At 38.1% G+C, this 11,745-nt stretch overlaps 1 protein-coding gene and 1 long non-coding RNA gene across 2 annotated transcripts; both read right to left on the bottom strand.

Moving 5' to 3' along the window:
- Positions 1–1,693: 1,693 nt before the first annotated feature.
- LOC113313109 (disease resistance protein RGA2-like) lies at positions 1,694–6,272 on the bottom strand. Its single transcript, XM_026561829.1, has 2 exons — positions 2,526–6,272; positions 1,694–2,072 (listed from the first exon to the last, which is right to left on the bottom strand). Exon 1 carries the CDS (start codon positions 6,270–6,272, stop codon positions 2,568–2,570), a length of 3,705 nt encoding a protein of 1,234 aa, XP_026417614.1. The 3' UTR covers positions 1,694–2,072; positions 2,526–2,567.
- A 2,934-nt stretch (positions 6,273–9,206) lies between these two features.
- LOC113310555 lies at positions 9,207–10,312 on the bottom strand. The gene is made up of 3 exons (XR_003341205.1): positions 10,007–10,312; positions 9,538–9,885; positions 9,207–9,427 (listed from the first exon to the last, which is right to left on the bottom strand). It is a non-coding gene; the product is annotated as an uncharacterized LOC113310555 (long non-coding RNA).
- Positions 10,313–11,745: the final 1,433 nt, after the last annotated feature.

Genomic DNA, 11,745 nt, shown 5'->3' with positions numbered 1-11,745 from the left:
GCTGCCACTGAGTGATGGGCATAGCTATTACTACCCGTCGGGGTTATCAACCATCTCCGCGGCTCTTTTGATGATCCGACGTGAGGCCTATCTTCGGCAACTGTTGACGCTATGGTGTATAGGGTGTTGCTTCTGTTACAAGCATCCCTGCTGCGGCGAACAACGAAGCTTCTGGAAGAATGGGGCATCACGGGACACCTACCAACCACAAATTCATCGAAAAAGATGCTGGCTAAGGAAATGGAAGGAAGCACACTTTCAACTTCTTATGATACTTCTTATTTTGGTACTTTATACTTATGCGAAGTTTACTTCTTACTTCCCGTACTTCTTATACGAAAAGACTTACTCAAGAATAGGTACTTCTTATACTTCATGCCTCTCGGTACTTACAGGGGAGTTTTTATTCTTATCAAGGAGTATTTACTGCGAGTACACTTTGACTATTATGGTCTTCATCAAAATTCCTCCACGGCTGATGTCTCTCCGTACCTACGTTCACAGAATCATATTATTTCACGAACATTCCAATGGCTGCACACTTGACAACCGAATCTGTTGTCGTTATCGACAGCCATGTGTCACGACGTACCCAAAGATGAACTTATCACGAACTTGCCAACCGCTCAGTGCTGCGAACAAAGGGCTACCAATGACTGTGGAACTGCTGTTGATGATGTAGGGGCATAGCCGAAACTGGTGCTCAACCAGCGCAACAAGAGTACTCTCAACTCAAGGCAGACACGTTAGTACCAGGGATCCAACAAACAATGATGATGCTGTGGTACACAGGTTGTTGTTGTTGCTGCAGACTATCTTGCTCTAGCGTACATTAAGCTACGATGATAAACCAATCGCGCTCCAGGCTTCGTATACCCCCACGTGCCCAAAGCTGTTATTTCATCAGGTGCAACCGTGATGCAGCCTCGGTGTCGCATTTCAGACCTTCTCGGCCAAGAAACATTTCAAAATTTGGATGATGAAGAATAGGGGAAAGTATTAATACTTTTAGGTATTATATTCTTCACCGAAATTCTTCCAAGAGGAACGCTAAATCTAGACGAAGGCAACGGATACTAAAGCGCAGTCGAATAAGGCGAAAGTGATTGTTCTTAAGGATCGCTCATTATCGACCGTCAAGAAAAAAGGCAAATTGTAGGAATCATATTCTGCACCGCACATGTGAAGGTGATTACAAGCCAAAGCAAGATATAATCATGCACCAGCACACACCAAATCCACTCTAAATATACTTGCATCTTAAGCTAAGGATAGAAGCGACATTTTACCCAAGACCCATCCCCATAAATAGATGGGATTTTTTTTTCTCTAGCTTGCACCGACGGTTTTGAGGACCTCTCTTTTCTCTCCACTTCCTAACTCCATGAACTGTGTAATGGGGTTTTTTCTTACAAAATGTACAGACAAATATATAATGAACTGACCATTCCTTCTCCGGTGGACATAGCAATTAGCCGAACCACGTTAAACCATTTGTGTTAATGTTTCTTTATTTTTCTGCACTATCTTTTGCTCATGATTTTAGTTTACATATGATTTTATCTACTGCTCTTTTAATTCAATTGATTGGTTGTAATATTAGATAAATGGTATACACAACCAGACATAAAATTTCAATGAGGAAGAGAGAAACTAAAGATTCGAAATTTCCTATACTAATTGGACCAAGAAAGAGTAACTTCTTCGAAGGAAAATGATACTATCAAACAAATGACTACTTATGTATACACCCCCTTGCCTATAGCAAAGTTTTTCAAATAATAAATGTGATGCCATATTTCAACCTCATTACAAAGGAGTGGGTCAAAACCAGAGTTTTGCTTCGATACCAAAGCTAAAGAAAGGCTTCTCTGCGCTTTATTAAAAGAAGATCTTCACTAGAGAGTTAAAATAGCTTAAGAGGGAATTGATTGTTGCAGAATTGCTTTACGCTTACAAAGGAATTGCTTGTTGATAGTCAAAGGAGAGTTCCTTTGCTTAAAAAACCTCCCCAAGTTAGAATTACAGCTCGAGACCAACCTCCATGGAATTTCAAGGCTTTAAATGCATTGCTGAAAACGGAAAATTTCAACTAGATAAAAGAAGTCATTTGAAAAAAATATGGGCATAATATCCAGAAGACTAGAGCATAGAGAATATAGGGAAAAAATCTATCAGAGAAAAAAAAATGGCGAAAAAAGATTCAGGGAAAGTAGAAACTAGCTCGTTCAATTTTGTACTGCTGCATAAGATTTTGAGAAAATGAAGAAGTAACTCCTACCAACCTGGTAAACCAATTGAATTTATAAACAAAGTGATCTTGTTGAAATTTACAGTTGTTGAGTTAAAGCTGTTCTACATACGACCGTTCATTCTTCAAAGAGAATACAGATTTAATCTCGATTTATCATAATATTTGAAAATGAAACATTGAACTCAATACATTTGGCAAAGATCACTAAAAAAAATCTGAATGCATGTACAAAATATGGAAATGTATATTAAAATTGAGATAGAGAAGGGACCTGTTGGTAGTGATAGAAGAAGCTGGCCAGGAACTAGCAGATCTAGTATTCCTTCTTCATCAAATTAATTAAGGCATATGCACTAGATACATCCCGACCGAGCTCGTCTCTTTCAATGAAATCAACTTTAAGAACTTCAAGAAACGTGAGGGATTCCTTAAGATCATACGGAATTGATTCCTTATTCAGTTTGTTGCATCCGTAAATCAGTAATATCCGGAGAGAAGTAGATAATCGTAAATCTGGTAGAGACGTCAAACCAGGACAATCTTCGAAATGCAATGACCGAATACAAGTGAATAATCGTAAATCCGGTAGAGACATCAAGACAGGGCACTTATCTAACCACAACAATTGAAAATAACTGTTGCTGTTGTTTAGATCATCATCATCACGAAAACCTTGAATATTAGAGCACTCACTAATATATAGTTCTTGAAGATGAGGAGTATTGTGTTGGACTAGTACACCCAATGGTGGTAAATATATTAAATCTGGAGAATCCCATATCCGAATGGATGTGAGAGAGGGCATATATCCTTCTCCTCTACAGAGTAATGAGTTCACTGCATTATCGTTGATACCCCATATTCCCAATTCCTTAAGAGAAGAAAACAAAATTATTGGTATGCTTCTCAATCTTTTACAGTTACCGATGATATTCAGCTGCTCAAGTGAAGGGAAACAAGAAGAAGAAGATAAAGGAGGAGCAACCCATTCCTCTAGGTTTTCCAAACCGATATGCAATTCAACTAACGAAGGGAATAATGAGGATCTCTTTGTAGTAGTATTACTGCTACTACTGTTTTCTTGTTGATAGTAAAATTCTTCACCCAGAGTGTTGATTGAATCAATTTCAATAATCCAAAGAGTCCTCAGAAATGGGAGCATACCTAGCGCTGGAAGCTTCTCACAATTGTTCAATTTGTACAAATTTAATTCCACCAAATTCGGAAGACAGTTTGATAATGAACAACCCATCATCCATTTCGGTAGCTTTACACCTGAGAATCCTTTTATAGAAAATTCTTTTAAATTTGGGGGAGGCTGGAGACCCTCCAACACCGCAGTATCCTTCAAACTTCTGATTTTCCGCACATCTTCATCATCACTAGTGGAACCCCAAGAAAGATTCAATTCCCGAAGGTGTCGCTTGTCTTTTAACTTTGCTTTTTCTGCGCCTTCTTTTCCATCTCTCACATTCTCAAGTTTTCTTATCTTTAACACCTGAAGGGAGTTTAAGCCTGCCAACTCTTCAATGCCATTATTATTACCGGGACTTCCGCAGATCTCATTTTCTATTCTAACATTGTAATTCTTTAATGTTTCAAGGCAAGTTAGCCTTTCTATACCTCTAGGCATTTTGCCATCTTTTCTCTCATGGGTAAAAATTCTCAATTTTGGCCAATTGTTTATTTCTTTGGGAAGTTCACAAACTCTTCCTAGTTTCACTATCTCCAAATTGCAGAGGTTGCTAATGCATGATTCAGGCAATTCTTCAATCTTTGTACCACACAAATCAAGACACCTTAATCGTGTCAGTGCGCCTAGCTCTCTAGGCAAGGCATCTAAATTCCGACAACCTATGAACTCCAACGTCCTTAAACTGCTGATACAGGTGATTGAATCTGGTAACTTAGGGATTTCTGTAAATGAAAGATCAAGGCAACTTAGATGTTCCAAGGACCCAATATTTTCTGGTATATGTTTAACATTCGAACTGGAGATGTTAACATGCCTCAAACTCTTCAAAGATCCAATTTCATTAAGAAGCCAGCTCGGAACATTTTTGCACGCAATCAGTACAAGTGTTTGCAGATTGTAAGAATGATTTAAAGATACCTCACCAAGTGAATCGATGTATGAGAGGTCAATGTACCTCAGATGCTTCAGCTTAGACATCGAAAAGGCACCACATAATTTGCAAAACTCAAGACCACAAGAGAGTGAGCACATACGCCAGCCATGCCAGCGAACTAGAGGACATAATATTCGTAAACGCTTATAACCAAAGAAGGAATTAATATGCGGAAAATTTTCTGGTTCAACAACGACAATAGTACGCAACTTCATCGCATTCGGTAACACTTTAGGAGGCTCCAATGATCTTTTATCTAATAGCAGTTGTAATCGACGAAATTCTGAAACTTCTTTTATCCCATCTCTTACCTTTACAATTCCGAATTCATGACAATCCTGAACACTCGCTGCAAGATCATGCACCATATCATGCATCTTGCATGTCTTAATGTCACCTGATTCTTCATCCTTCTGCACATCCTGAAAAAATGAACTCCATACCAGATCCTCGAAATATTCATTTCCTATATCTTCCAATGATATATTATCTCCTCGACCAGATGGCAAAAGGAATCCTTCTGCCATCCATAATCGAATTAACAGATCTCTATTTATATTCCAGTCTTTTGGGAAAATACAACAATATGAAAAACATTGTTTCAACGGATAAGATAAATTATCATAGCTTAATTTTAATATCGAAATGACTTTTTTATGTTCAGATGTACCTCGCAAACGATTGATGTCGTCTACTATTGACAGCCAATAGCTTTCATCTCTTCTCGAGCACATTAAACTTCCAAGTGAGTTCGCCGCAAGGGGTAAGCCATCACATTTTTCCGCTATATGCTTGCCAATACTTGTCATTTCTGGAGTCAATACTGCTCCGCCCTGGGACAACAATTTCTTCTCAATAATGGACCAGCAAACGTCACTTGATAATTTTTTCAAATCGTAAACTGCACCTCCAACACAAAAAGCAACCTTTCGATTGCGTGTAGTGACTAATATTTTGCTACCCAACCCGCCACAGTCAAGGAAACTTTTCAATTTCCCCCAATCTTCGGTATCCTCATTCCACAAATCGTCGAGTACCAGCAAATACTTCGTACCAATCAATTTTTCCTTGACTTCGTTTGCTAGTACGTCTACGTTTGATGGTTTTACAAAATTTACTCTAGTAATGGACTCGATCATACCTCTTAAAATCTCAAAGGTATCAAAAGGATCAGAGACACAGATCCAAGCTCTTGCCTCAAAGTTTCTCTTGACGGAGTCATCATTATAGACCATTTGAGCTACCGTAGTCTTACCCAGTCCACCCATACCCACTATGGATAAAGTGGATACGGTCTCTGATTGAGAAGAAACCCCAGATGATGATGACTTGTTAATTAATATCTTTATTATGTCTAGTTTTGCATCCTCCCTCCCCAAAAATACCGAATCACCACCAGCTGATGAGGTTAATCGGTTACTTCGCAAAACCATGGTCAGGTTGTCTTGGGTAATACTAGTATTTTGCAACTGATACATTTTACTGTCTTTGTAGATCTGATCTAACCTTTGATAAATGGCTCGAATTTTACGGGCCATCGTGAAATGAAGTACAAGTGGATTGGAGGATGAAACAAGAGCTCGTACTTTCAGTTTAAATTGGCCTCCCACTGCATGACGACGCATGGTTTCATAAGCGAACTCATCCATAACGTCGTCTGCATCGTAAACGACGTCTTTAAGCCTTCTCAACCAAAGTCCGACAGTAGCTTCGGTTACTTGTTTTTCCTCAGCAGAAGTAATCAGAGCTTGAATCGACTCCAAGGTATCCTTAAGCTTTCTTAAGTCGTCTTTTACACCCCATGCCAGAGTAATATGTTGAGTAATAACAGGTAATATCTTCTTAATGATTTCAGTCACCCCATTAACAAGAATTTGTTCCGCAGCCATAATAGAAAAATATTCAAGCAAATACAAAAACAATAAAGAGGAATGAAGATAAAAGTGTTTTTTGAGAGAAATATGGAATAAAACGAGTCTTCGATGGCTCACCAGGTCAACCAAAAAATTCTATGAGATAAACCATTTGCTACTCTATGTACTCTCCACCATTCATTTGTGATCACCTCTTCCCACCATACAAACAAACAATGATTTCTATGACAGTATTGGTCAGCTAGTGCCACTATACCCCAGCTTGACTAAAAGCAGATGCATGAGTCATATCTTGGCCTTATTCCTGAGTGATTTTCACTAGTTGCTTTGCCAAAATTATTTTTTATTATTTGTTTGTCGAAAATAATTTTACTACACCTTGGCCTTATTCTCTATTGTTTTTCGATTGTTTTACTGATTTTTGTTTACAGATATAATCCTTTCACAAAAAATGAACTTACGACTCAGATATTCTAATCTCTATGAGTCTATACCAAGAATTAGAATTTTTAATGACCCGATGTATTTGAGTCAAAAATAACATCGTATCCGATTCATTAGCTACATATTTGGTTAAAAAAGTTTTTTCTATATTCTTACTGGTATTTAATTGTTTTGAATCTGAAGTTATAAGTCAATTTTAGAGGTAGTTGAGCCTAAGCCGCATTTCCATGCGTATGGGCCCAAAAAATTTATTTTACACGGTTTGTCAAGAACATTAATTTAAGAAAATAATTAAATTGAATAGTAAATGAAAGTTAACCGCATGAGGGATGGGAAAAGTTCTTTTTCCATTTTTCTTATGCTAATAGAAAACTACTTAATTTCATAACCAAAGTAATTATTCTTTTAAGGAAAGGATGTAGAAAAGAAAAATTCTAAAAATTGACGGTTTACATCCAATTCTGCACCTTTTTTTTCGTTGAGATTATCAAACCAAAAGTAGAAATTGGTGGGAGGGATGTTTTTAATCAAGATACCATAAATATGGAGATCGAGCAATACGTTTCAAGGATTTTTACAACTACAAGTTCTGTGAATCCTCTTTTTCAGAATATGGAGTTCAAATGTATCGATAATACTCAAAAATGCTGGTTTGAGAGAATTTTTGAGGAAGAAGAGAGGTTGTTCATGCGATTAGGAATTGTCGTGTTAACAAGGCATCAGGGACGGATGAGTATAATATAGAATTCTACAAAGAGTACTGAAGCATTTTGAAGGGAGATATCATGGTTGTTGTTAATGAGTTCTTCTCTAAAGGAAAGTTGGGTTGGAGACTTAATATTTCTTTCTTGAAACTAATACCAAAAAAGGAGGATTCTGCAACACCAATAGACTACAGACCTCTGAGTCTCATAAGCATCTTCTACAAGATTATTTCTAAGCTACTTGCTGAAAAATTGAAGATTGTGATGCCCATGTCTTATTTCTAATGCACAAGGGGCTTTCATCAAGAATAAAAAAAAAATTAGATGGTATTCTTATAGCAAAGGAATGTATTGAGAGTAGATTGAGACAAAAAAAATCGGGAATCTTATGCAAGATAGATATGGAAAAAGCATTCGAGAACGTCAATTGGAACTCCCTCTTCTCTATTTTGAGAAAAAATGGTTTTGGTGATAAGTGGATGTCTAGGATTCGCTGTTGTGTTACAGGTGGGCAATTGTCTATATTGGTTAATGGTGGTACTACTTCTAGGATTCAAACATCGATGTTAAGAATGTTTTTCTTCATGGCGATCTAACCGAGACAATAAATATGCATCAGCCTCTGGGATTTGTTGACCCTGATCACCCGGACCACGTATGTAGATTACGTAAGTCATTGTATGGCCTTAAGCAGGCTCCCCGGGCATGGTTTCAGAGATTTGCCAAGTTTATCATAAGTAGTGGTTTTTGCGGTAGTGTATGTGATCAATCAATTTTTGTTTATCAATCAGGGTCCGAAACAGCATACTTACCTTTAGATGACATTATTTTGACTGCCTCTACTAATGCTCTCCTATGTCGCTTCATTGATTTGATGAAGAGAGAGTTTGCTATGTCTGACTTTGGTCCACTACATCACTTTCTTGGCATCACTTTTACTCGTTCATCCTCTGGATTATTTTTGTCTCAATCATTATGTGCACAGGATATCATTGCGCGTATCTCCATGACAAAATGTAATCCAGTGTCTACTCCGGTCGACACCGATTCCAAGCTCAGTGCCACCTATGGCCCAGCAGTTTCGGATCCCACTCTATACAGAAGCCTAGCAGGCGCTCTTCAGTACCTGACGTTTACTCGGCCAGATATTGCATACGCAGTTCAGCAGGTATGTCTATTTATGCATGACCCCCAAATGCATGCCCTCAAGCGAATCATTCGCTATCTTCAGGGAACCACCAACCATGGACTGTTTCTTTCGGTTTCCACTATTTCTGGACTAACCGCATACTCTGATGCTGACTGGGCGGGTTGTCCCGACTCTCGATGATCGACATCTGATTTTTGTATCTTTCTTGGTGACAATCTCATCTCCTGGTCCTCCAAGAGCCAAGCAACAGTCTCTCGATCTAGTGCTGAAGCTGAATACCGAGGAGTCGCAAATGCAGTTGCTGAGACAACATGGCTTCGCAACCTTCTTCTAGAGCTCCGTCTTCCTCTACGACGTGCTACCATTGTTTACTTTGACAATTTCAGTGTGATATATATGTCTGGAGATCCTGTTCAACATCAACGCACCAAACATGTGGAAATTGATATACATTTTGTTCGTGAACGAGTTCGTATTGGTGCCATTCAAGTCTTACACGTCCCCTCTGAGAATCAGTATGCTGACATCTTCACCAAAGGGCTTCCTCGACAATTATTTGTTCGTTTTCGTTCTAGTCTCAGCGTTTGTTCCTCTCCCGCTCAGACTAAGGGGGTGTAATAGACTTTATATTATCCTGTTACCTTATTTACCTTTTTTTTTTTTTTTTTTTTTAAAAACCATTAGATTCAGGTCTTTACCCTTCATTTGGTTGTAAACACAAAAGATATTATTGGGGTTTTATATGTAGTGATCCTAGAGAACATGAATCTCTAGGGGATTATCATCAAATCCAAGACTATCTTCTCAGTTTCCCGTTTGATGTCAGAGGAAATGGCTTCCTCCACAATAGAAAAAGCTTCCGTATGTTAAACCTGCAAACATATAAGAAACCCCAATATCAGTTTTTGTTCTTTTTTCTTCTTTCATCACTGCTTGATTGTATGGCATGAAATATCTGCTACAGGTAAGGAATAAAAATTACCTGCTCAACTTCATTTCCTTGAAGACGGCGGACAATCTCCGATGAAAACATGCCATTTGATGGAATCGGTTCTGCCATGTTGCAACTGGGTGTACCATGTATGACAACTCTCATTAACAACTAGCATAACCGGATTAACTACCTCCATTGCTGATTTTGCCTCTTCAAACACTCTGCAAGAAAACCGTTTATGTCACCCACAAATTAGTTTAGAACTGCCAAGCAATTGATTCTGGGTGTGCAAATGCATCAATTTCTGGTTTTATGTTACTTACCAAATGGTAGTTTAGAGGAGCTGAAATCCCACCTACAAATGAAATTGCCAACAGCCATTCCAAATACAAATCACTGCAAATACAAAAAAACACTCGAAATCAAGTTCATTTTCAAGTACTATTCTCCATAGGAATTTGGAATCCGAAAATGAGATTTGATGAATTAAGAAGTAGGTTAAGCTAATAACGGTAACCTGTTAAGAGCAGCAATGGAAATTACAGACGCTCTGGACGAATTCAAGACCAGTTTTCCGTCGGTCTACGAAAATTGTGAAAACAGTCATTTCTTGCTGTAGATATTCGACTTAGACACTGGCAAATGTGGCCCGAGTATTGCTGGTTGCTTGAATTATCGCCAGTCATATTTGAACAGAAAAGATCTAAAACTTTTTTTTCTTTCTAAAAAGGCCGAAATCATTCCAATGGATTCAAAAAAGAAAACTTGTTCTTTGGTAAATCAATTGCGAAACGCTTTTGTAGAATATCTAAGACTGAATTCAAATTGCTTCAGATAGTTGTGATGATGTTTCAATGCCGGGGTTAAGACAAGACCTGAGTAGATTTTATAGGATATTGTGAGGTTATTGAGAGCCAATCAGAGTTTTCTATCTTGATAGATTATCTGTAGGACCCACAAAAAATCAAGGAAAGGAGTATCTATTGGAAGAATCAAGGAAACATCATTCAGGAGATGTCTTTTGTGAGAGTCTTATTCTAGAGTGTCAACAAGTCCTCAGTGGCTTGAGCCAGTGTGTAGTGTCTTTTGAAAGAAGGGATCGCAACCATGCGGCATATTTGCTCGCAAAACATGCTAGAGGGAGCATAAGAATTCAGTCTCGGTGGGAATCACCTCCAAACATGATCCGTTAATTTCTCAGTAGAGAGGGCCACTATATTGCTCCAGGGTCAGTTTAGTTTTTTGTCGGTCTTCTTGATTTGTTCCAGTTGTTGGTGTCTGTTGAGAGTGTTTGAGAGTGTTATGGTCACTGGTGTTTCTGTAATACTCCCTTTCTTTCAATGAATTTCCCTTTGCTCAAAAAAAAAAAAAAAAGCTTTCTATGGTACAGAACACGCTTATTGCTCGTCACTGCTAATGCGGCAAGCGCTAGCTAGGCCTTTGCATTATTAAAAATTCCATAAGCACCAAAGATAATCGGAACCAAAATTGTCAGAACAGATAGAACTAGCCGAATGAGAGATCATTTTCAGAATAGAAAAGCAAGCTAATGAGAGATCAGGAAACGATAGGCTCATCCAAATAAAATGCACTTGTCATCTCCTGAAATGCTGTTTCCTTGATTTAAAAAAAACCAAGAAGAAGAAAACCTAGCTAGGTAAGAAAATTTCATCATTTTACTGAATACATCGTCTCATGGTCTAGACGATCTCAAACTCTCAATCAAGAAAATAGTGAAGAGATCCAATGAAGTATTTCGGCTGGAGACATTGAATTATTATGGCAACTTAATCTTTAATTGGGTCTTAATTTCAAACTATCATGGTGGAGGAAACTCTGGAAACTTCAAATGGATGTCATAACTCTGTGTAACAAGGGGAAGGATCTAAAACATGTGTTTGACCATCCTACTGTCTCCCAGATATTGGCGAATAGTAGTACATTATAATGTCCGTATATGAGCAGTGGAGATTGTCCCACTGAGATTTTGTGCTGGATTCGCCGCTGAGTACAAGAATAAAATAAGAGAAAAACTAAAACAGAGTGGTGGGTTTTGTTTCCAGGGTGGTGAAGGGATAAGAAATGTTGGGGCAAAAGAATCGGTGATAGAAAATCTGAATAAGAAGATAAGAATCAAACAAATCCATCCCAATTCCATTGTTGGATTCATTGTGTAGGAAGATTAGGTTTGCAAGTAGTTCGAATTTTATTGAGAGATTTTGGTGATAAACGTGTGCTATTGCTGTTGATTTATGG

The sequence above is a fragment of the Papaver somniferum genome, chromosome 9 (genome assembly GCF_003573695.1).
Source record: "Papaver somniferum cultivar HN1 chromosome 9, ASM357369v1, whole genome shotgun sequence".
In the NCBI taxonomy this organism is placed as follows: domain Eukaryota; kingdom Viridiplantae; phylum Streptophyta; class Magnoliopsida; order Ranunculales; family Papaveraceae; genus Papaver; species Papaver somniferum.
The sequence above is the reverse complement of the archived record's forward strand: the minus strand, read 5'-3'. Positions and strand labels throughout refer to the sequence as shown.

Coding starts and splice junctions, on each gene's coding strand:
- LOC113313109 (XM_026561829.1), bottom strand. CDS start 6,272: ATGGCTGCGGAACAAATTCTTGTTAATGGGGTGACTGAAATCATTAAG.